Here is a 26,803-nt window from a genome sequence, read left to right as displayed (position 1 = left end):
GTTAAAGCTTTTTAGGCATCAGCTAGTTCATGGACTGCATGACATATTTTCTGTAGCAAATAAATTCCCTTTGTAAAGAGGGGTCAAATAGTAATTACTGTTCCTTCCACACAAAATTTTTATAAGGCTTGATACACCTTATTTTTTTCAACATATACCCACATAGGTAATCACACCACACAAATCCCATAACACCAAACATGGAGATGCAAATAATATGCAAAGTGTATTTTTTGTTTCCCCCTTAACTACAACTTTATAATAAATTATACATATATAATTTATATATATATATATATCTCACATCTAAAATAAACATACACATACCTAAACATAGTAACAACAACACATGATTCTGATTTTTCTAAATGCTTAATTTGGCATTGAAATCAGCCATGTCCACTTATAATGATTTTGAGAGGGCCTTTCACACAACTACTTCTCTAGATCCTTTCTTTACTACTATACTCCTAATTCTTGCACTGTTCATTTTAATGCATTATTGTTTCATAATACAATACTCCAAATTGCAAATTACATTTGGCTCAAGAAGTGATTATGAAAAATACTATCACTGCTGCCTTTGCTCGAATAACTCTGATAATAATGAGAGATTGATTGAGCTCTAAGCAGCCCAAGTGATGAGAAGGGTCAATTTGAACATTTCTATTAAGCTTCTTTTGTTAAACTCAACACTTTGCCAGGTCAGAGGCAAATAATCATACCCTACATCTGGTTACCATGGTTTTCCTTTTCCTAAAGCGTCAGAACAATTTAGCAAGTGGTACTGCCCCAAAGGCAGTCCCCATAAGAAATGCTAATAAGACCTAAGTCAAAAAACACATCTATTCAAAAGGATACTTGAAAAAAGAAAAAGCACAGGGTAGAAAGATATTTTACTATCCACCTTTTTTTCTATTAGGACAAAGAATCAGTTGCATTTAGTAACAAAGATAATCATAATAATTTCTGTTGTCATCTGCCTATCTGATACTCAAATTGCATCCAGGTTGCAAACACTTATGTGGCAATGCAAACGCATGCACAATTTAAGAATATCTCTTTTGAGTTGGAAATATTCACCCTCAATTAAATATGCATTGCAATTCAAATTCAAAGTTCTAACTACTGATAGGAGATATTTAGCTACAGGTACAGCTGAAACACTCTCAAATATGTTCTACGCTTCTACATTTACAGAGCAGATGAAAGTGACACAAACAGAAAATATGGTCATTGAAGTTTGGGGGAGGGGAGGGGAACAGACCTTTGGTATAGCTCCTGGAAACTTTGAAAGATTAAAACTTCCCCAAAGATCTCATTATCTGTAAAGTTAAGGTGTCAGTCAGCACTTTTTTCTGTTGATGATAGGGAACAATTTCTGTTGATTCAATATCTTAGAGAATGCTCTCTACAGAGTAAATTAAGAGGCGCAGACGTTCATTTTTTATCTTTTGCATATTCAGATTTAATATTAGGGAGCCGACACCTTTTATAAGGCCCAATAGAAAATCTGCAGGGTGCGAGCTGGAGGCCACGCCTAATTCTTGGAGCAGAAAAGAGCCAGCGGATTCCCACAGGCCTCCAAGCCAAAACCCACTCTATCTGAGTCACACCATCCTCTTAAGGAACATAGGACTAAAGGTCACATATTTGGGTAAACTCAGTGTTCCTGCAGCACACCTGGGTCCTGATGAGTATAGCACATACAGAAGATGACCGTGTGACACCACAAAATGGCAACAGCTCTTCTCAGGAAAGGTTCTTTACTCTTCCGTGCTGTGACTCACTCCCCCAGGATGCACAGCACTGCCTATTATTTATGACTCAACGGTAGTTCAGAGCGCAGCTGGTAACTAGGATCTAAAATCTTGGGACAGTTTGGGGGACAGAGTGACAAGGGCTTAGAACAAGGAGACATGCTTAGCGTCTCATCTCCAATCAGCCCAGCCTCCATGGGAAGGGGAACATGAAATTTGACAAATGGCAAACCACCACATTTTTCCTTATTTGACTAAATAGTTCAACAAGCGTTTAAATATAGAACTTGTTGATCTGTGCACTGGCCTGGAATTCCTCTCATCCCAGCTTATTTCCATCTCCTAAGAGCTGTCTCGTCTGCACTGCCTGCTGTGTGGTCTGAGGCTCCACGCACTCACTGGAGAGTGCAAGCCAAAATGTGGAGGTCCGTAAGAGTGTGCCCTGTTTGTCCAATAAACCGTCCTGGAACCAGAGCCAATACCACGGATATCAGTTTAAATTCTCAAGTCTCCCCAGTTACGTCTGCTTTTACAGGATATCATTATGCTGCTTTTCCTTGGCTGAGGTTTGAAACTGTCTGGCCTAAACTAGTGTGTATAATCATGGGGTATTAGCAAATCTCACTTTGTTGAGGATAGTATATAATATAAATAGATCTATTTCTACCCCCAAAGGATAGAAATAACCTATACATCTTTTTTTAGCAAAGCCACTCAGAATACCTATCTAGAAGCTAATAAACTAATGCAGGAATAATTAATCTAAGGGAAGAGAAGCCCATGAGAAAAGAACTTAATGAATAACATGAGCTGACAGACGTACAACATCTTAAAATTCCAAAAAGGTTTCCACACAAATTCTTTCATTTAGTTCTTAGAGGAACATGAGAAGGAAATGTGTGAAGAGGAACCTGAGGCTGACGGGTTAAGTGTCAGAGGTGTTAGAACTGGGTTGGGAAGAGACAGCTTCAAATCTACATCCCCAATTCTTTCTATCACAGAATACTTGTCTCCCTCTTAGACTGACCTCAGCCTCTTTGAACGTCTCTTAGGTTGTTTATGTTATTTTATATGTTGGCAGTTCACAAAGTAAAATCTGTATTTATTACACTGAAATCATATTAAAAATAAATTTTAAGAAGGATCACTCACTATGTAAGCATCTTCAATGGTGAAACACCACGTGTGTTGTAAAATACTTGAAAGTTTTCAATGTAATTTTAACTCTTAAGCATCCACTAAGACACTGGGGCAGTGTTCCTCCATACAGAGTAACAACTGAAATAAGCTGCCGATGGGGGATCCAAGGACAACCGAGCATAAGATACTAAAGCATTTGGGTAGCTTATCTGAAGATCAACAATGCAAACACATGTCACAGAGCAGTCAGTGTGGGTAGGGACACAGTTTTTTCAACTGTGGCATAATTGAAATTTTGGCCCAGACAATCCTATGTAGAGGTGAGGTGGGGGTGGCGGGCTCTCTTTGGCATCATAGTGTGTTCAGGAGCATCCATGGCCTGTACCCACAACATGCCAGTGGCACTCCTCCCTGCTGGTGACAACCCAGTGAGTCATCAGACACTGCCAAAAGTCCCCTCTGGAGCAAAACCCTGGGGGTTGAGAACCACTGGGCTAGGGTTTAAGATAAACAACTAAGTTCAATGCAATAGCTTCATTATTTACAAAGAATAAGAAGAGGGCTCAAAGGACAGTAAAATCTATGTTGGTCCTCACCCAAGAATGCCCCATTTATTTAAGGACTACTTCTTAAACACTGAAGAAGGAAGTCTCTTTCTACTGAGATGGTTAAGATTGAAGGCAAATGACCATCTAAGTCCCAGAAAATAAGATCTAGCATGCTGTAACCCAAGAATACATTTGGGGAATGTATCCATAAAAATGGCACCAAAGTCAGTATAATCAACATTAGTACACTGATTAAGAGCTTGTACTCCAAAATCAGAAAGATGTAGGTTATCTGAAGTGTTACAATTGGCACTGTTAAATAATAAAAATATTATCTCTAAAAAAATAGTAGCAAAGATTAAACACAATCATGTTTTTAAACTCTTGGCAGAAATCATCCCTCAATATAACAGATATGATTTTCTAACAAAAATACCCATATACTCATTCCTTCCTCCATTTATAGGTAGCTCCTCTAGGCTAAGTTGGTAAGACCATGACCATTTCAAGTGGTAGATATAATAAGGTTTTCTAGTATTTGTGGTCCACTGCCTGTCTTTTTGGCTAAGCCAAAATGATCTGGCCAGTAGTGGCTGGTCTCGGCCAGCACAGTAGAATGAGGGTGAACAGCAGCCCAGTGCTATAAAGCAGCTCCAATTTCAGAGGCCTGAGGCCACCTGTCTTCAGAAACAGTGACTCATAGAGGTTTCCCAGGAGCAGACTCACCATAGCAGGTGCTGCCTTTCCAATATCCATCCTCCTTTCCCTCCTTAGAAGTAGAACCCTGGTTTGGCAGGGAGAGGAAATGTGCCTAGTTGACATAAAATTACTTTCCCTTGGTTCCTTTGAGAATAGGAACAGAAGACAGAAGACAGCAGTTAAGAGTGTAAACATTTGCAGCCAGATTTCTGGGTCAAAAATCCCAGCTTTTCCTCTTCCTGGCTATGTGGCATACAGTCACATGACTCACTCCGCTTGGACAACACACTTAACCTCTTTGAGCCTCAATTTCCTCCTTAGTAAAATGCAACCATCCTCACAGGTTTATATTGAGAATGAAAGGAATTATACATTCGCTCTGTACTGGCACATATAGGCTCTCAATAAATACTATTTTATTATCATTGTTATTGATAAATTGTGGCCATAGAAATTGATATGGGACTTCAAGAATGATTGGTAGAAAGGGGGCTGACTCCACTGAAAGTTCCCCTTTCCCTTTCCTGCCTCTTTTGCTTAGAATTCTGACAAGATGGCTAGAGTTTTAACCATGAAGTGGCAACAAAGGTAGAAATACATGTTTAAGACAGTTGTGTTCATAGTGGCATTATTCACAAAAGCCAAAAGATAGACTCAAACTAAATGTCTATTGATGGATGAATGGATAAACAAAATGTGAGTTACATGTACAGTGAGATAGTGTTCAGCCTTGAAAAGGGAATTCTGACACTTAACAACAACATGGATGAACCTTGAGGACATGATGCTAAGTGAAATAAGCCAGTGACAAAAAGATAAATAATGTATGATTCCGCTTATATGAAGTATCTAGAAGAGTCAAATTCAGAGGAACAGAAAGCAGAATGGTGGTTGTTATGGGTCAGGGAGGGGAAATGGGTTTGGCATTGAAAGGATACAGTTTCGGTTGTGTGAGATGAAGAGGGTTCTGGGGGTGGACAGTAGTGATAGCTGCACAGCAATGTGAATGTGGTTAATGGCCCTGAACAGCACACTGGAAGATGGTTAAGGTAGTAAATATCATGACTATTTTACCACAGTTAAAAAAAAAAAAATGAAAAACATAGTAAAGATGACTGAAGGGAGGCAGGGACTTTGCTGACCCTCTGAACCCACCATGCAAGCCTTTGACTGCCAATCTCCAGACTTGTTTTAGAGACAAATGAGCCCTATCTCGTTTAAACGACAGTTACTTGGGCCTGTGCTACAACCAAAACAATATTTTACAGATAAAATCATGGAGATAAGAAGGCAAGAAAGAGTATTTCATACATTTGGCTTTCCAAACAGAGAAAAGGAAAATATATTATTTGCAACATCTCTGCAAATGATCCCACCTTCACATCCATACTTCACTATTCAGCCCCCCAGGTCCCAGCAACTAATTTACTCCGAAAGACGTCACCCTCAAAGTCCATCCACGGTGGCCAACAGCCTTTCAAGAGCAGAACTAATTGAGACAACTGAAAATAACCACCCAAATGAAGCCTCCTCTCTTCAGGCCAACACTGCTACTCCCGCTGAAAGACTTTTAGTATGAAAATGAGAAGAAAACAACATTCCATGAGTCGGAAATGATTTGCATTTTCTCCTCATTGTTTCTGATGTTATTTGGGTATTCTACAGTTGGTGACTAGAGACGCCTTCATATACTCTCTTTTATTTTGGCTGTTAATAAGTGTTTTCTCTCTAAATTAGACAGCTGCCCATCAGCTGCATGTAGACACAACAGCAGAGGATACTTCTAAATGAAAAGGCATTTTCCCATTGTTGACCAGACTACCTGAAAATAGTAGGAGTATTCTGCTTTAGTGAATTACATAGTTGCCACTGCACGAGAAAAATATTGTTCAAAGAAATTTTGCCAGACTAAATAGATAGGGGTCTACTCTAAGAGTAAAATCATAAAATCTTTACAGTAAAGGTAATAAGACCCATATAGACAAAACTATATTTAAATATGGGACCTTTCCAAAAAGAGTTCCATAGGGAAAATGTTACATACATTTTTCTCTATTTGTTCATTAAAATTGATAAGGCAGATCTAAAATCTTAGGAGTAACCTATTTAAAGATCGTAATGGTATCTATGACCAAACAACAGCTAACTAGCTTCATTTTCTACTTTTTAAAAGATAATACTTGGTTTATAATATTTTATTATTGAAAATATAAAAGAAATCAAAATTGTGTCACAGCAGGAAATACATCTAATTCTCTACTTTCATGGGAAATATATTTCTAGCAAGAAATCTAGTTGAAATGATTTTGAACGCAACAATGACTATAAAGTGCATAATACATAGAATGATTGATGATATTAAATACGCCTGTAAAAAATAATAAAAAGGTTTTAAAAATGATGCAGATAGGCAGAGCACAGCGAGGAACCCTTCAGAAAAGGCAACAAACTAAAAATAATGGGCACACGCTCAATATACCAATTTCAATAGTTTACATAAAGCATTAATAGTTTGAATGTATCCACAACTTTATATCCCCTTGGATAGAACATAGAAGATGAACAGTGTTGCCTTGAAACACAAGATATCTGTAAATTGCAGTTTATTCAAGGTTTTTTTTTAAGCTACAGGAATGGAGGCACTCATGAATCTCGAGAAAATTGGTTCTGAGAAACACGGTCTGAAAATGTATGCAAGTATAGACTGAGGACTCCTACTTAAATGGTTAAATGGTTAAATGTCACAATTTTAAAAAAGGCTTTAAAGAAAAGTAATTTTAAAGCTGGCATTTTAAGGAAGCAAGCTATTTATCTGACCCAAGTACTTTTCTGGTTTTGTAAACATGAGAGAAAATTGGAAGTAAGGTATTATCATAATTTAGAGCAGCTGATGTCATCGGGATCACACCTACTCTGGTCATATGCTCAGCAGTGACATACCTGCCAACACGTAGAGGAAAAGATAAAGCAGAGAGAAGGAATGAGAAATCCTCTCACCACTGAAGGAAGTGATCCCATAGTCAACAAAACCAATCATTAAATTTGCTTCTCTTCCAAGTTATATTTTGGTAACAATTTACTTAAAAAAATTAATCCCTCATATTCTAATTTATGTAATTCTTTGTGAAAATCTGCAATTGGTATTAATGTGTCACTTAAAAGGTTATTGCTAGAAAATGTAGACATCTGTCAGGTTTTTTGTGTGTAGAGAGTATTGGAAAAAAAGAGCTTGCTTCTTAAAACAGGAAATAATATATGATATCCTTAACTTAGAACAAGAATTATGTCAAGAGATTCTGTCTGTACCGGCATCACACAGAAACACTAAAGTATACGATGTAAAATAGGTAACCATTCAAAATTGGTCCAGCGACATCTACTGATGCTAGTAATTCCTTTGCAGCCAAGGCCACAAGTCCTAGTGACTCCTCAGCAGAAACACGGTTGATCACATCCTTCTAATTAATAAAAGACACTCTTGTCTTGGCTTTAATGAGCATAATCTTCTGGTTTCCTTCTATCTGCAGCAGATAGATGCACCAAAAGCTTCCTATGTCACCAAAAGCTTCCACCACCCCACTCCCCACCCTAAGCTGCCCCCAATATTTGAAGGGTCCTCAGAGCTCTGGCCTTCCCTGCTCCTCCTTCCCTGCACCCACACATCCCAGACAGCCCTTCCATGAATACTACCATGGTTTCAAATGTCACTTTTTTTTGTCTTAGACTTCAAATCTCTACAGCCCCTCTCCCTCAGCTGCTCACCAGCGACCCCTACTGGGTGTGTCACAGACAAGTGCAAGTCAGAGTCCCTGTGTCCCATTTTCTCCAAATACCATGTTCCTCCAGGGTTTTCTAGTCAGTGTAGCACTATCAATCCAGTTCATCAGGCCAAAACTGTAGGAATTATTTCTTAATGTTTTTTCTCTCTCATTTTTTACATCACCAGGACCTCTAGATTCCTCCTGAGAAACACATATCATATCTCTGTCCCCAAGGCCACCACCATGGCTGGTCATCATTTTTCTAACAGCTGCCCAGTGGAGTTCCTGGCACACCCTGTGGGCCCGCTCTTTAGTCCACACACTGCTGTTGAAGCCATCTTTTAATTTTCCAAAAAACGTAAATTTATCAAGCCATTCTCTTTGTTCTTAACATCAGGTACAAACTATACCATGAGTCCATTATGAGCGGCCACCTGCCTGCCTAACAGCTCCTCCCCCCCATCTTCTCCCCACCCAACCTCAGCCCAGCCTTGCAAACCTACAGCATTTCTGCCACCTAAATAGTATTTTTCAACTGGGCATTGCAACCCATTGAGAACATAAAATTGATTTGGTAGGACTCACCTGGCATTTTCAAAAAAAGTGAATTACAGAATAATAATAGTAACATCAAGAACAGCTAACATTTACATAGTGCTTTCTTTCTTTGTATGAGGAGGAGTTCTAAGGTGCTTTGTACATATCACTAATTCACTTTAGCTTCAAAACAATGGTGTGAGGCAGGTACCACTCTTATCCATACTTTACAACTGAGAAAAGTAAAGCACAAAGAGGTTAGTTAACTTGCTCCAAACACAAGGCTGGTGAGTGTACAGCTGGGATTTGGACCCAGGTGATCTAACTTCAGAGTCCAGGCTCTTAACCACCACCCGCTGTTGCCTGCCAGCAAGGCGCATCACAGCACACTACACAGAGGAAGGGCAAGTATTAACTCGGTGAAGGGTTTGTCTCAGTTGCTTGTGTGTGTGCGTCCTCTGGGTTGCAAGGTAAAATGGGTTTCTTACTGAGGATCATGTCAAGATCCCGAGTCCCACTGATACAAAATGCTCCTTTCCCCCAAAACCCCCTTGAAAAAGAGAACTCAAAACACCTTTTGGATTTTGTTATAATGCCATCTTCTGGAGGGAGATATTCTGACTCCTAGTCTGGGCTGGGCACACTCGCCCGAAGTCCCCCCTCCACAAGGGCCACCGTGGTGCTGCCTCATCTTCTCAGTTACACCCAAATCCCTGGCACCCAGGATGGTGCCCAGCATACAGCAGGCCTCCAGTGAACACTTGTCAAATGTATAAATAAATGGCTTTACTTCAAAATTACTAAGAAATCACGTATACTCCATAACCAGCCTTGAAAAAACTCCACTTGCTCACCACTAGAAACGATTTTGCCAGGTGAGCAGTGAAACCTTCAGAAGTTACCTCACTCCCCTGGTTATTCTTTGCGTAAGGCATGTGGGTGCATGTTTTCCTGGGCTTGCCTCAGAGCACATACTACCACAGCTGGCAGGGTGAGAGAAGTGGGGACCGGATATGGTGGGAGAAGGAAGCGGTTCCCTGGAGCAGTGATCAGGGCCAGGAGCCCACACCTGGCCCACCTCAGGAAACCAGCCCTTCCTGTCAGGAGCACCCATGCAGGACATGCACAGCGTCAGACTACACTTCACAGGCTGCAGACATCCTTGGTTCCAGATCTGTGCCTCTTACCTGCCAATTTGCAGAGGAGCAGTGAAAGTTCATCTTTAATAGGATACTTATCATTAAGTGCTGAATATGATTCCCCATCAGGAGATTTACTGCTCATTTGCAAATACACTTACCTGAATGTTGGGATGCATCAAACCAAATTTATTTTCAGGCAATCACCTTTCCCCCAGTGTGGCTAGGACAACTCAGGCGTAGAGTACACAACATTCTACGTCAATGATTATCAGTGCTTTGCCACTATGCTCTAAGCATCTGGCTGTTGCTATGTTCTAGAAAGGTCACCAAAGGAAAAAGTCCATCCTGTTAGAATACCTTTCTACAGTGGGTCCAAAGTTTACTTTCTTAAAACTTGCAGAATCGACCTAAGATTAAATTGATGCTATCATTTCCTCAAAAAAAAAAAAAAAAAAAAAAAATTAACACTATACCCTAAAAAGAAATACAAGAAAGAAAAGAAAAGAAAACTGAAATTCTAGTAAACCTGGGATGCTTTCCTAATGACTAAAGTAGTTATAAAAGCAGGGACTAGATAAAAGATTATTTTTCTACAAGCAGCAGTGGAAATGTGCCAAGGCCAGGTATGAGGATCAAGACAGACACAATGCAGGTGCCTGAGAGGCAGGCAGCCCCGAGCCTGACTTGTCTCCCAAGAGGAAGGGCCCTAAAGGCTGAGCCATGGTCTCTGGCACATCCAAGGATCTGGCAAGTTTGCTGATCCAGGTGGCACTGACGGGGCATGGGAGAAAGTGACAGAAAGTACAACACATCAGAAGATTCGCAGAGGAAATGAAGACTGTGAAAACATTCTGAGAAAAAGAATGGCCTCATGATTATTTTAACAAGGATAAAAGGAAAGAAACAGCAGCAGTAGAGCAAGATCTGAGATACAAGAAGGTATACGGTAAGGGGAAAATGAGGGAAAAACCAGTAAAGGACTTTAAGCATTTATAGGACTATATGGCCATCTTGAAAGAAGAGAGCAGGGACAAAGCTAACCATTTTTTTTTTTTAACTCATCACTAATATTCAGGATACAATATAGACAGGTTTGAGGGTCAGGTGTGGGGGAAGAAATGTGGCAACTAGTAATTTTTAAATTAACAGTAAAATTCCTAAGTCCTTAAGAATTATTTTGGGAGAGAAAGGACCATAGACAGAGGATGCTAAGAAATCAAATAGGAACAAAAATTAAAAGTCATGCTTAAAGGATACTAACTTCCACATTTCCCAGTTATCAACAAGAATCTCTATTTTTTCATAACTACCATAGCAATGCCACTTCACATGATTAACCTCATAGCAATCCTGGCTCTCATACAGGGCTTTAGGGCAGCAGAACACATTGGAAGAGACTAAGAAGGGTGAGGTGGTCCAGCAGAGTGGGTAGGAACATGGCCCTAGGGGTGGACTAATGTTCAAATTTAGTGTTGCTCTACCTTGGCCATCAGTACCTCCCTGAAACTTTGTGTTCAGTTTATCCATAAAATGGAACTAAAAAGAGCACCTACCCTACAGGGATATTAATGAAGATTCAATGGGTCATAGAAATAATGTTCTTAGCAGACTGTCCACCAATACCAACATTCTATGAATGCTAAGTGCTAGCCAGAGTACTGGTGAAAGTACAACACATGAGGAATGCCTTTTCTCTTTAGGCAAGTCCTAATGACCAGCATGTTACCCAACAAAATCAGAAACATGTGCCAAGAGGAGATAAAGGGTAACTCTCTTAAGAGTTAGAAACAGAAGAGTAGAAACAGAGAAACCTTTATACAAGAAGTAGGGATATTACGCGGTTAGCGTCAGTTCAGTTCAAAGTCCCTGTTCCTTTGGACAGAGAATTGTAAACTTGTTCTTTTATTTGCTTTTTTTTTTAAGGACTGAAATTGTTATGTAAACCAGAGAGAGAGAGAGCATTTTCACACAGAAGAGATGTAAGTTATAATATAAATATTCAAGGTGGTATTGAAGGAGAAACTAATGAGGTACAGTTGTCCCCACCCCCAAACTACACTTCAAGTAAGACTCAGGAACATCCCAGGCCCCTGGAGCGGCTGGGCCCTCAGTGCTCAGCTAAGGGTCCTCCCTCTAGGGCAGGTAGGGAAAAGAGAAAACTCCAGAGTGCCATCTATGGGTGGTGGCACCTGCAGGTGACAAGGCCTGTAAACCGATGTGGGCGTGGTCTTCAGAAGGGAGGGGCCTCTCATCAGTTCATTCTCTGCAGCTGTTGCTTGGGAAGCTGGTGAAGAGGAAAGCGAGGGTTCTGACTTCCGTTAGGGACAGAATCTTACAGCATCTCCTGAGCTTGACATTTTAAGGTTTAGGAAGGCATTAATAGAGCAAGTTTAGCATTTGCTCCTTGCTTGCTTTGCTTGCATCTGTGACCCCTCCACTATACAACCCAAAGCCTGAAGGTTGGGGACTCTTGGCATGAAGGATTTAATTTGGAAATTGTATCTTTTTTAAAGTCTGATGTGACAGATAATACTTAAATCATTGATAGCTACTAAGAGCAGGGAAAATGGTAACTTGAACAATAAACCAAAGGACATGATGTAGAGCGTGAAAAGGCCTGCTCTCTGGGGACTGTTTGCTCAGTTACAGGCAGGCTTCAGAAGTGACATCATCTTCCAAAGATGGGAGCAAACACCAGCACTGCCCTGGTGTGACCGCTTGTCAGAAATCGCAGAATTACTCCAGGTAGAAATTCCTCACATATACTGTCACCACTTACATTAGGAACTTTATTTATTAATTCATTCGGCAAACACATCTGAGTCTGGATTTCACCAGAAGCAGATCCTGAGACAAGGATTCGGGGCAGTGGGATAAGGGAATGGTAGGGAGTGGAGACATGACTGGGGGAGGGAGGGAGGAAAAGCAGCCCAAAAAGAGTGTTCTCAAGCCCGTTACAACTGTGGCCCAGGAAGCTCAAGCCTGAAGCAAACCCTGGGAGCAGGTTGGGAGGGGCTGCTTGGCCTTCCCACCTGGACCGTGCACAGGAATCTCTAAGGCTGTTGGGCTGCAGATTCTGATGGCAAGAGGTCTGGGCTGGGCCTAGGATTCTGCATTTCCAACAGGTTTCCAGGTCCTGCTGCGCTCCAGGTCTGAGGACCACACGGCCTGCACGTTATAACCGGACGGGCCACAGGGACAGGAGTGCTTTCACAGTGGCTTCGTGGGTCATTGGTTGATGGCTGCTCTGAGGCAGTGTTACTGCAAGGGCTTTTCTGGCGGTCCTGCACAAAGAAGAGCTTCCTTGCATGGCCTGAGAGGTCTCAGGCATAGAGGCAGAGCTGGGTTGGAGGTTGGAGGAAGTGCTGAGGGCATACGGGCGACCTGGCATCTGTTGCACTAACTGTGCACCAGGCTGTCTGCTTGGGACATAGAGAAAAAGGGTTCCCAATCCTTGATGGCTGTCAACCAATGATTAAACCAAGTGTGACACATCAGGTATTAGGTGGTGGTAAGTGCAAAGGAAAAAAGTAATGCCAAAAAGTGGGAAAGGAAGTGTCGTGGTGGGAGGGAGTGATGTTTGTAAGGTTGGCCCATCCCCCCGAAAGCTGACCTTCGTCAACCTGTGGGTATCTGAGAACAGATTGTTTTGGGTAGAGAGATGAGCAAGGACAAAGACTCGAGTGGACCTGGCAGTGGAGGGAAGAGAGGCCAGTGCAGCTGGAGGAATCTTAGCAAAGGCAAGAGGAGAAGGAAAGAGTTCAGAGAGGCTGAGGGTGGAAGGCAAGTCCTAGAGGGCCCAAAGGTGACTCTAAAGATTTTGACCTTTCCTCTGTATGACGTGGAAGGCTGCTGGGGGATGAGCAGAGGAAGGCAAGGACGTGACTCTCTCTGCAGTATTGAGAATGTATCGTAAAGAAGCAAGGGGGAAGCAGGAAAAGTGTTGGGGGGTGGGGAATGCAGGAGGCAGAGGATGTGGGTACTGAAAAATACCGGGGTTTTATAGAAATTATAGGCCAAAAGGGCTTTTGCTTTTGTACATCAAAACTGGATGTGGAATGTAAGGAAAACCTAAGAGTCAAGGATTACTTGAAGGTTTTGGACCTAACCAAGTGAAAAAACACAGCTGCTATTATCTGAGAGGGGAAGACTGAGAGGAACAGTTCCAGACACTATTTGGACTGAGTTGGGATCATGTCAAGTGTTGACGGTCAAGTAAGCACATGAAGAAGATGTAAGACCCATAAATCTAGAGTTCAAAGAAGATGCCCAGACAGGAAATGTGAGTCTGGGCGTCATCTGCCCATAGACTGTATTTAGAGTCCAGAGGCTCTGTTTCTTAAGCATATAAAAACTCTGTGTTAATGAAAAGAGAAAAAGAGAATAGAGATAAGACCTGAGTTTGGGGGCACTCCAATATCTGGAGGGCAGAGCATGGCACAGGACTGGCAGAGGGGATGGAACTAGAGTGGGCAGAAAGGAAGGCAGAGAGCTCAGCAAGGGTGAGCTCAAAGAAGAGCAACAGTCAACGTGCCAAGTGCTGTGGGCGGACCAAGGTGAGGTGTCGATGCACAGGGAAGACTCACCAATGAGGAGGCCCTTGGTGACATACAAGAGAAAGGCTGTGGAGCCAAGGGGGATGAGGCTTCACCAAAGGGAGTTTAAGGCAGAACAGGAAAATGGAGACAACAAATACAAACTTATCAAAGGGTTTGTTATGATGCATCAGCGAGAAATGAGGTAGTAGTTGAAAGAGTAGGGAGGTTAAGGTGGACTTCCTCTAAGATGGAGGAAATAACAGCAGAGTGTGGGACAAAGTGAATGATCCAGTAGAGAAGGATTACCGATCATCGGGATTACCCTATGATGATGCCGGAGAGGGAGGGTGTTGCTAGAGCAATGTGCCAGAACAAGCAAGAGAGGATCGGAACGGCTCTACGGGGATTGGCCTTAGCTTAAAGCACATCCATCCTAAAAAGCAAAGAAGTAGAAAGCTTAACAGGACACATGGCTATTTGACTATGATATGAAATTTAATCCAACTTTAGTCTTTTGTTTCTGAATTGGCTATTATTAAACAGGTCACAGGAAAGCCATCTAACATTCAATTATGTAAGAGGTCACTTCCCCAGTGAATTTGTTAAAAGAGTATTTGAAAGAGTGAAACAATTATCTTTATATGATAATTTGTGGCTTGACAAAAATATATTTAGGAATACCAGGCACTTGGACCCATTATATTTAATGTGACAGATATAGAACCTCTAATGGTAAACAAATAAAAACATTCAGAAAGAATATTTCCAATATATGTTGCAGTAAATGTCATTAGCCTGGCCTGTCTTCCAGTACATTTTTCAATGGTGTGATAGTTTTTATTTACCCTGTGTTATTAGAGAGCGAATAGTCACTAGCCTTCAATTTTCACATCAATTGCAGAGAAAAAGATTCCATTTTCTACACCGTCTGGAATTGAAATTGACTTAGCATCTCAGAACTGTCAAAAATTTCTTTTACGAAAAGGTTTGCTTTACGGAGACTATAAAGTAGGTGTCATCCTTGACACTCGTGTTCTATATTCATGCCACAGGTCTGTGGAAAAGAAGCGTTAAAGAACATCAGAAAAGGTCTCAGAAAGGCCTCGCCGTCATGCTTGGTGCCTCCTCTGGCTTCCTCGCAGTCAACTGCAGTGCTGTCGATGTCAGAGGTTCTCTATTTAAAACTGCTAACAAGAAAGAGAAGAATTCTAGAATAATATGAGATCAGCTACCCTAGAACTTGTCTCTGCTAACAGGTCCATCTGACACTTATTTTCCTGTGTTAAAAACGGGAATCTCTGTTTCCATTCAAATGAGAAGCATACATTAAGTCCTTGGGATTTACAAATTCGAAACTTATTCCGAGGAATCCCCCCAGCATGTGTACTCATACAACAGGGCTGGTCTCTGTCCTGCTAACAAACAGGAAAACAAGTAAAATTATGCAAACTCTATCTTTTTGAGTTCTTTTTTTTTTCTTTCTATTACAAAGTCCTGTGCCTGCATTTCATAAAGATGGGCAGACTTTTCCGCAGGTGCAATTTAACTGCATTCCCTAAATCGCCAGCAGTTTATACAGAATGCCATTTAATTTTACCAATGTGAAACTCGTCGCATTAATCCGCAGGGCAATTAGGCCTGAGCCATAAAAATCTACGAGCCTCGATATTTCCGACATGAACAAATACACACTGTTATGGGTGCCTCCTTTCTGTAGTACAGGTGAGGGCTTTTGCCTGGAGGGTCTCGGGGTGAGGCCGGACTGCAGCTGCTACCAAGTCTGAGCACAGTTCTGTCCTCACAGGCACACACCTCAACTCTCAACACCCTTTATTAAATGGTTCTCTGTTTCTTCATCACATTTATTTTTAAGTAGGATACAATTCCAACATTCGCAGAGAATAAAGCTAACTAGGTGGAGTCTTATCTGCAATTTTGAAGATGTGAAGAATGGAGAGATTGTCAGTTAAGGCTTCTTATAAGCAGAAAACTTCATTCTAAAGTATGGACAGTCTCAGATCAACCTGCACGTTGACAGAGCTGTGATTACATCACTTGGTCAGGCAGACTCTTGCCAGAAACATTTTTATAAAGGACTGTGTGCTCTCAACTCCCTGTGGTCTCGGCAAATCTCAGAATTACTATTTGCCAAAGTATCTCTACTTTTCTCCAGGAAGGACTTGCTGGTTCAGCCACCCCCAAGCACAGATAAGGGAAGCACAGATATTGTCCTAACCCCCATTGTTTATTTAAACCCTGTAACCCACAAAGGGACTAAAAAGTACCTTGCAAACTGGCCAATTTGGTCATCAACTGATGGGTGACAATCCCAACCCACACACCTCACTACCCTCGGACTGCTAACCCACCACCTGCATGTGTCCTTAGCCACCGTGTTGTTTAAGAAATCAAACTAGTACGTTACATCATCTCGAAAGCAGATTCCAACATCTGATTGGTGTGTGCTGATGATTTCTGAATACGCCAGCAGCTAGACTATGGTTTTCCGCTATGAAAAGGGGCTAATACAAATGATAGGAAAAAACACTCTCTGCCTTTTCAAGCAGTAATTTAAACCCCCAAGCTCGAAATCAAGATGAAAAAGTTCCAAATTGATTAATATGGAAATTACTAAACCATCAAAACTGCTGATGTCGTAAACAAAATTCGTCAACAGCCACTAAGAATTCATTAAAAGTAAATTTATTGTTTGCTTTAAAAATCGACTGTGCAATATGTGCTTCTCAAAGACCTTTTTGAATCTGGTTTGTTGTTCATCTCTTCTCAGGCTTCAGTTTGGCAAGGCTAAATGAGAAACACGGTATAGACAACACAGTTAGTAAGTACAGGTAAGGGAAGCAACAACAATTCCTGTTTGTTATTCTCCCAAAGCCTAAAGAGTGTAATCCAAACTACAACATTAAGTTTTAAAATCTGATCATGTTCTTTGTGTTCGGAAAACTACCATATTCTAAAAGGGGAAAGAGAGCAGTGTATCTGATTTCAACCAAACAAGGTTTCAAACTAAATTACCGATTTCCTCTAAGAGAACTGAATAAAACAATGCTGCAGGGACACAGGTAATCATTTTAAACGTAATTGGAGGATTCAATTTTAATGGTAATATTGCAACATTACTTTGGCTTTAGCCTTCCATAGTGATAGGTTCTCAGCTCTCACATAGGGACAAAAGCACAAAATAAATCTAAGCGGTACAGAGTAAGGTCAAGTCTAAGAACCTTTAGTTTTAGCGTACACACAATTCCACGACACTCAAAAGAAAACAAGTCTAATCTTTCAGGCAAAGCAATATCAAATCGTACTTGAGGGCTGGAAAAAAGGGCAACACATAGTTTTTCATACTTACTATCTGAGAATATTGTCCTAATATGGGGTTTTATTATCTTGTGGATTATTTCCATTTAAAGATGGAAACTAAGGCAAAAGCATGTTGCTGAACAATGCTGTGGCTTTCCTTTAAAAATGAACACATTTAAAATATTACATAATAGATCTCTCCCCTTCTAAAGGACAGAGTTGGTTCCTTCCCTCTTTAGTGACTATTTCATAGAATTGCAGAATTCTCAAAAATATCATGGAATAAATATTCACTTTGAATAGCCAAGTATCTGAGAATCAAACATAAACAAAGAGTCAAAATGCTGGACCCTCCCTCTGCTCTGTACTTTGCACAATGATTACATTGACAAGTCATGTTTACCTATTTTAGTAAGCACACTCAGGTTTCTTAGATACAAAGCCATTTTAATTAAGGCAACAGGAGGTCCTTATGTGCAAAAGAAGATGTAGCATATATAAAGAGAATCATACAAACATAAAACACTTTACATTTGTTATGCAAATTCACATAGATTTGAATTTGCGATTTAAAACTTACATTAAGGCAGCTTTTGCACTCCATATAGTCCATAATTTAGAAACAGAAGATTGATTTATATGATTCTTAACATTCTTTACTAGAGCGGTTTATCAATAATTGAACCATCTTTGGGACCACCATTCCGTGTGTGAAAACCATGACATCTGTTTATCCCGATAAAAGTACTTATTCAATGTGCATGGTTTCCTCTGGTGCCGTTTTAAAAATAGGGTCCAGGGGCGCCTGGGTGGCGCAGTCGGTTAAGCGTCCGACTTCAGCCAGGTCACGATCTCGCGGTCCGTGAGTTCGAGCCCCGCGTCAGGCTCTGGGCTGATGGCTCAGAACCTGGAGCCTGCTTCCGATTCTGTGACTCCCTCTCTCTCTGCCCCTCCCCCCTTCATGCTCTGTCTCTCTCTGTCCCAAAAATAAATAAACGTTGAAAGAAAAATTTAAAAAAAAAAATAAAAATAGGGTCCATATTTTTGGCCCTCATCAAATTTGACCTCAAATCACAGACAATTTATAGGGATAGGCATAGAGTATGTGTGTTTGCAGGGACCATGGAGGGAGATGGTTGGGAGAAGAGCCCATGAGCCTGTTTTTGAAGGAAAACATATTATTACTTTTTCAAGCAACTAAAGAGAAAAAGTTTATATGCCTAGAAAGCTAGACTCCCAGTATCTAATGTCCCTGCCCCTTAGCTCTTTCTTTGTTATCTGAACCAAAAAAACAGAAACAAAATCATAACAATAAACACACAAATGCACACGCACATCTCTGCTTTGTACTTCAGGCCTACAGTGGGCAGCCGCACTTGAAAGTCCTTACAAACTCTTCTAAGAAATGTATATGCACATACACATTTTGCTTAAGCTATTTAAAAGCAATACTGCAAAGGAAATCACACGCTATTTCCTTAAGAGAACAAAAAGAAAGGAAGAGACTAATTTTAAATCCGGACTATATTCCCCTATGTTATTTTAAAAAAGAAAATTCTATGTAAGAATCAACCTGAGGATGTATTAGTCTCAAAAGGATTCAATAAGTATGGAAGGTAGTTACAAAATATTTTGAAAAATCTAACAATCCTTTACGAGTCTTCTCTAATTATTAAAACATAAAATAATGGTATGAAGGAAGGATTAAGAGCCAATTGTCAATCAGACAAAAAGCTTATTTTATGTTTAATAAATTATTCTCAGAGCATTTTGAAGAAGTGTTTGGCAAGCTTCAGCCACTTCCCCAAGGATGGAAGCAATGGTTTGCAACCAAATGGAAGACAGCCATGTTCGAGGAAACCAGACATGATACTGAGACTCTGCTTGAGATATATTCCATTCTTCACTTGGTGGTGTGTTGATCTCCTAGGAGAAGTAACTCTGTTTTGTGGAACTTGTACATTTCCATGGTATGGCTGATTTTAAACTGGCAACACAATGTTGTAAAGGTGGAGCTGGGGAAAGCTGTTTATGCACCAGCATAAAGTGTTAGCACCATGACAGTGCAAAAGGGGTAGATAACCTTGAAAGGAGAGATCATGATAAAATGTGATAACATAATTAGGAAGTGGTGAATTCTGAGTATTGCTTTTGATTTTTATGAAACTTATTTAATTTTTATAATGGCTGTGTTTGGCAAAATTTCTAAACATTGAGCCACTGGTTCTCACAAGCCAACATGGGTGGATTCTAGCAAACCATTGATTCTACGTTCCCAGAAAGGTATGAATATAGTGATTTTCTTTAATAGCTGCTCTTAAACACTGGGAGAATACAAGCTTATTTTTTAGTAAAACAAAAAACAAATTAAACAAACAAAAAAAACCTTTAGCTCCTGTACCTAACCAGAGAAGTTGGTTTTTGAAAATATGCAGGCCTTTGAAATTACAAATGGGTCAACTTCTTAATCACAAAGCTGGCTCTCACTACAGGTTGCAGGTATAATGTACAGAATTTGATCTAGAGAAAACATCATATAGTATTTTACAGAACTTTTAGCAAAAAGGTGGTTGTTGGGTTACTAGTCAAGATCTCTTTGAAACATACATGTCCCCAGGCCCTCACACTCTCCACTCCTCTGGCCACAAAAGGAAAACATCTACCAAATGGCCTCTCTTATTCTGGAGTTGTAAGTTACGGAAAAAAATAATTTGTAATGAAATAATTTATAACATATTTTATAAAAACAAACCAGAAATTTTCTTATTTTTTATTCCACAAGAAGAACAGATCACTAGGTCTACCTAAGAACTGTTGGCTGATGAAGGAAAACTAACAAGCCATTGGCTTTCAGTGAGACTTCAGGAGGGCACTTGGATGAGACTGCACTTCTTGTTGAATGTGTAAGTTTCCGGGAGATACCCTCCCCTTTCGTATTCTCTCATTTAAAGAAGACAGTAACATATATTCCTTAAATTTTAAAGGATGGGCAATGGTCTTCTGTCTGTGCATTAGGTAGGGGCCAGCCTCGGAGCCGTCAGTTTGCATATACAAAAGGAAACACTTCCTGGCTAACATAGAAATTGAAATAAAGTGGTAGTTAGAGCAATTTCATTCTGTAAGTATTCTTGGACATGGAATATAATGAAGAAAGACGATCTGACTGAAAACACATTCAGGAGTAGTATATAAACAAGAAAAACTCTAATGTAAAACTTTGAGAACCCCAGTGTCCTGAAGCATCGGAGATGGAAGTCTCATTGTATTTAGATTAAAGCTAATGTGGCTAACAGCCCAGGCTTTGTGTTACCTACCTCTATAGTTACTTCTTTCAGGCACTCGATTTAATCAGACGTGTACAGAGCACATCTGTTGTGTGGTGTGGCCTGCAGGCTGTGCCCTGAGTCCTCAACTTTGCAAGCTTGACATATCTTTAACTCCTTGAGTTATTGAGGTCAACCTCAGGATCATAAATCAAGAAATTCCATGAAAATAAAAATTCTTGTCCCCTTTTTGCAATTAAAAAAAGTTAAAAGGAAGGGATTCCTAATACAGGGTAACTGCTTTTTGAAGAGTCAAGTGGCTCTGCTGCATGTTTTCAATTTCAAACCATCATCTTGATATGTTTAGGGGCTTAATTTATGGAACAATCAAGCAATCTTTATATTTAACATTAAATGCCTGAGTATTATAAATCACCTTAGATGAACATTTATGGGAGAGTTTCAGTACAACTTCTGAACAACTTGTCACTTTTACTGTGTAACAATGATTTGTAAAAAAACGATATGCTAAGTAATCCCAGAGTATAATTTAGGGACACAAAAACAACTGTCAGGAAACAGCCAGAGACTACATTTAATGAAATCTTTACAGACTGAAGTAATAAGTATTAAATTAATCAACACAGCTTAATTGAAGCTCTATTTGCAACATTTTTTATTAGACTTGTTATTAATGAACCTTTAAATGCTACCACTAACTTGAGTTCTATGTTAAATTTAAATAATGAACCATTGTTCACACACACAAAAGAACAAACACTGCTTTAATAGCCCTTTGTCTCCATGGGGCTTTTACTCTTCTGCATACCTAAAATGAAGACTTGTCCTTTCTTCCTTTCAACAGTTATTTACATGGTTGGCAAGATCTCATCTTTAAGGCTGCTAAAACGGTCTGAAATAACTAAAGCAAAATTCTGTACAAATTACAAGTATAATAGCGAAGACTGAAAATGAGAAAAGATTTGTGGTGGACCTCAGAGATAATGTTTGCAAGTCTGTGCTTCTCAAATTTAGTATTAACCTCACACTCACATATGTTTAGCGACCATCTGTTTTGGGTTGTTGAAGACTTACCTGAACATGTCTCCCAAGCCCTTCAGCATGCCCTTCTTGGCTTTCATTTTGTCTTTATCCTTGTCTCTATCTTTCTTCTTCTCTTTTCCAGCTTTATCTTTTCTCCTATCCATCTTATCGCCTTTCTCTTGGTTTCCATTCATGTGTCTCTCCAAAGAATGCGAAGGCTGATCACTGGCAGTGGATACAGACTCTCTCCCTGATCTTGAACTTTCTTCGGTGTCTTCTTCCACTTGGAAGAGAAACAAACAAACACACAACAAGGATAAGGAATACAGTGAACCAAAAGAACAAAGAGAAGGAAGCTAAAATACATGGGAAGATATTGTTTTCCCACATTTTCTACTGCTGTACAGCCTGCTATCAACCTGGACTGTAATGCTATTTACTTTTTTTTTTTCACTTTTTATTTATTGAAATAATCTCTACACCCAACTCACAGGCTCGAACTCACTACCCCCAAGATCAAGTGTCACATGCTCTTCCAGCTGAGCCAGCCAGGTGCCCTTATGCTATTGGCTTGTGAGGAGAATGAGAACAGAACATGTGATGTGGATGATTACCATGCACAGGGTATTCCTATGTGAAGATCATGTGCCAACAGAAAGAGAGAAGCCGCTTCTGGCCAGATGCTGATTCACTTGGGGTAACCTCCTCCTTGATATGCAGCATGCAAGCTGGAGGGATTAGTAGGCCCTTGGCACACAGCATAGACCCCTCTGGGTCCTGTGGGCTGGATTTGCAAAATGCAAAGAAAACAAGCAGTTCCTCAAGTGCTTCCTTTCCTCATGGGGACAGATAAGGTAGATCTAATCTGGCCCCTCATTAATTTGTGAAACTGTGCCATTCACTAGTAAGCACACCAATTTCAGCACAAAGACTTCTTTCTTCAGGCTCCCAAATATGTCCGTTTGTGATTTCTGAACAGAGAAGACTGATCTTTACAGTTTCTGGAGCTTCTCCTTATATTGTCATCAAATAAGGTCAACATCATAAGCAAATGCAATTATATCTTCTAATCCTAAATAACTCTTCATGTCCATCTACAAAGGTGGGTAAAATCAGGAAAATGTGAAAATCAATAACCTCACACTCCCCTGAAGTTTGCAGATACAAAATTTACTTAGTGATAATAATATTCCATTCTTTGAACCAGCACTTAATAAGCGTATGGTCCAAGGGAACTTCAATACCCCAAACTTTTTTTTTTTTTTTAATTTATTTTAGGAAGGCTCCATGCCCAACATGGGGCTTGAACTCATGACCCTGATATTGAGAGTCACATCCTGTACTGACTGAGCCAGCCAGGCATCCTGCTACCCTGAACCTTTTAATTTGAAAGAATGACAAGAAAACAAGAGTAGGTTTCCACCTAGCAAAAGAATTTTGAGAATTTCTCTATTAAAAAACAAATGTATATACTAACAGCCACTATCATAAATCTTTTCTGAGATTGGTTGCCTAAGATTTTCTTCCAAATATCATAACAATGATTGGGGATTCAGATTGCCCCTTGACTTCTGAGGTCATTTTATTCTTGTATATCAACAAATAAAATGTGAATCAACGTTTTTGAGCTTCTTCTAACACAGAACCAAATAGAACAGTTAAGCCTCTTCTCAATATTTCACAAAGAACTGACCTCTAAGACAAGTAAATGTATCTTCAAGTGAAATTCATGAAGTCTAGCTTCTCCACCACAAAGGGACAATTCAGTTAGTAATAGACAATATGAAAGTATAATAAGACCAGTTAAAACAAACTCAGTATTCTGCTATTAAACCATCACAAATATGAGAAGTGACTATCAATAATGGCATGACCACTGCAAAGTAATAAAGTTTTTGTTGTTTTTTTTTAAATGCCAGAGCTACTTAGGATAATACCAAAAAAAAAAAAAAAAAAAAAAAAGGTGTCCAATTCCTTTTGTTAACACAGTTAGTTAGCCATGAGCCAACAGGGGCACATGGGTGGTGCAGTGGGTTAAACGCTGACTTTGGCTCAGGTCATGATCTCGTAGTTGGTGAGTTCAAGCTCTGTGTCAGGCTCTGTGCTGACAGCTCAGAACCTGGAGCCTGCTTCAGATTCTGTGTCTCCTCTCTCTCCCTGCCCCTCCCCTGCTCGTGTTCTGTCTCTCTCTCAAAAATAAATATAAACATAAAAAAATTAAAAAAAAAAAAAAAACAAAAAAACATGAGCCAACATATTTCTCATCCCAGCAGGTCATGCCTTAGTACAGCTAAAGAATAAAAGCATCACCATGTCTAAATCCGGAAGGTACTTTGGAGGTCATTTAGACCAACATCTTCCATTTCTTGCTGAGGAAACAGAAAGGTTTGGGACCAGCACAGTCCCACTCTGGGGCTCTTCCTAGTCTCATGTCCCATACGGTTGTACTTCAGCAAGACTTTCATGCATTTCTTTCATCAGCTCTGTTTGTGATTGCTCAATTCCATGCTTCATACAACACATGTCGAGGTCATCTATCACCCACTCACTACACAGTCTGTCCAGAAGATAATTCCAGCAGTCAGCATTGTATTTCAGAAACCTATTGTCAATCCTGTGTATTCATTTAATGCTGTGACTTGTGGCTCATGTTGATGAAATCAATCAAGAACCTAGATCAAACGTACACAAACTCTAGGACTGATTAGCAACCATGAAACTGATTTTAGAAAGGTCTGCCTCCTTCTGCACTGGGTTATCTGAATTGTGAACCATTCTCCTGCTCCAAAGGACATTGGTAATTTTTTTTTTATTTGCTTTTCTTCCTGTTGGTTAATTAATATATAAATGGGAATGGTACAGATTTGATAAAGGATGCCAATTACAACTTTCAGATGGGCATTGCTAGTTAATGCTTTACAGTATTTCAGTATGCTCTATTTACAGTATGCTTTCAGTAGCCTTACAAATAAATGCTGAGTTACGGCTGTAATTGTTTTGGTCTACACAGAGCAGGGAAAGAATATCCTGGTCAATTAGCCCAATGACTTGCTGATTATATGCAGCCTTTCCAAATGTGACTCTCCCAAGAGAATATAAATATAACTTTAGCAGGCTTAAAGCATCTTGTCACACACCCTTACACTTGGCTCTGTTGTACCTGATTGCCAACTGCTGTTTCAACCCTTTGGGAAACAGGTGTGGCCTTAACTTTGAGATAATCGTCCAAACCATTATAAAACAATTCTCAGAAGTTCTCAGGAACTATAAAACCCAAGTTTATTGGTATACTCAACAAAGATAAATGGGTGCTAGTGAATTTTCTAAAATTCCTAACATCCAAAACTCCTTTTATGCATACTTGCATAACTCTTTGTACAAACTTTTATTATTGTACTTCCCATCTGACATGATTACAAGTCTGCCTCTCATTCTCTAACTTCTTCTAAAATGAGGACTGCCTGGCAGAGAGCAGCTGCTCATAAGAGGTGGTTCAGATGAAAGACTACCAGTAAACCTGACTCATGACTTTATCCCAACTGAAGTTTTCTCCAGTCTCTGGGTATCACTGTTCTTCGAGTTGCAGAACAATACCTATTTTCCTCTGATCAAGCCTGACAAAACTAGCCACACCCCAACTACAGCAATGTCGGGAAGGCCCACTAGACTTGGTTTTGCTCTAATCAGTTTGTACTATTTTTCATGTGATTACTGTTAGTGCTATACGGATTGTCTAATGGATTTTATAACCCTCTACAATATCTGAAACTATAAACAAAAAATGAGCTCAATAAATGTAAATGACTTAGTCTTCCACAGCAACCATTATCATAAATCATGAATGGAAGTATCAGTAGTGGTTCTGCTAGTTTTCTGCCTAATAGTTTTGGCAGAAGTACAAGGGCATATGTCGGCTCTTGGCTCGGTAATAGAATAAAGGCAGTGCCTTCACAACTGACTATATGCTGAAGTCATATTGGTTGCCAATTCTTTTCATAGGCACAATAATTTTCTGGTGTATGCAATACAACTTATTTTCTAAATTGGGTGAAACAGAGAAAATTAGTATTAAATTATTTATTAACTTCGGGTTTTGTAACCTCATTTTATAAAATCAAAAATCCTAATTCAGTTTCCCGCCCCAAGCAAGTGGACTGTTTTAAAATGATACTTGCACATTTGAGAATTCTTTATGCTTATTCTGAACATTCTAATTTAGATAATACATTATCACAGAAACTCTTCTGGGGGTGTACTGATTTAACTAATCCCTTTGAATGCCAACTAATTAAAAATATTTAGCAATATGTGGCTTCATATGTACAAACATAAGATGTTCTTTTAGAGTATCGTAGTATATATGCTTCGAACTCTAAAATTATTTGATAGAAAAAAATAAGTATCTCTCACTTTGCCCTATACCTATTCAGAATTATGGTGATTATCCAAAGATTAAATAAATTGGTTAGGCATCTTTAATTTTTTAAACTATGTATATTCAAGGTCACAGATATACTGATCGGGTTATTTTTTAAATTTTTGCAGCCAATGTTTGTACATTTAGTAATATTACCTTTCTAATAAAGTACATAAAATATTTTTATTCCCTTAAACTTAAAGGAAACCACAAAAAAATTCATATAAATATTTTTTTAAGTAAGAAAAGTACTGATAATATATTAGGAGTAAGTGGCTTGATCTATTGTGTTCCTACACTAAATTACAATGCAAGAACTAATTATAAACTTATATTTAGATAATCTATTTTAAATGCTGTGTTTTACATTTTTTTCTCTTGAATTGTGCTCATCTTTAAAGATTATTTGATTTCATTTTGCAGATAGCCTACACAAGGGAAGATGATTATCTTCTTCCAAACAAATAGAAATTTCTATTTTTGCCTAACATTTCTGTCTATTTTATCCTGCTCCATACACTGAAGTGTGCCACGTGATTATTTATAAACGTAGATACTGTTAGGTTTTTCCTTTAAGAAGGTATAATGTGAAGATGCTTATGTCTCTTTAATGCAGCATAGTCATTCTGCAATTAA

General features: G+C 39.5%; 1 protein-coding gene across 18 annotated transcripts in view; it reads right to left on the bottom strand.

Moving 5' to 3' along the window:
• Positions 1-26,803, bottom strand: part of PARD3 (par-3 family cell polarity regulator) — a 565,232-nt gene that overhangs the window by 179,055 nt on the left and 359,374 nt on the right. For 16 of the 18 annotated variants that reach the window (XM_040451006.1, XM_040451017.1, XM_040451003.1 and 13 more), the window contains one exon: positions 21,802-22,033. In XM_040451006.1, the coding sequence (XP_040306940.1) occupies positions 21,802-22,033 (232 nt within the window). Of the gene's footprint in view, positions 1-16,812; positions 16,931-21,801; positions 22,034-26,803 lie in introns of those variants that run through there. The other 2 variants (XM_040451018.1, XM_040451019.1) reach the window with 1 other exon arrangement.

Source organism: Herpailurus yagouaroundi, unplaced genomic scaffold, assembly GCF_014898765.1.
Source record: "Herpailurus yagouaroundi ecotype Mexico unplaced genomic scaffold, PumYag 203, whole genome shotgun sequence".
In the NCBI taxonomy this organism is placed as follows: domain Eukaryota; kingdom Metazoa; phylum Chordata; class Mammalia; order Carnivora; family Felidae; genus Herpailurus; species Herpailurus yagouaroundi.
This window is presented reverse-complemented; position numbering and strand designations above follow the sequence as displayed.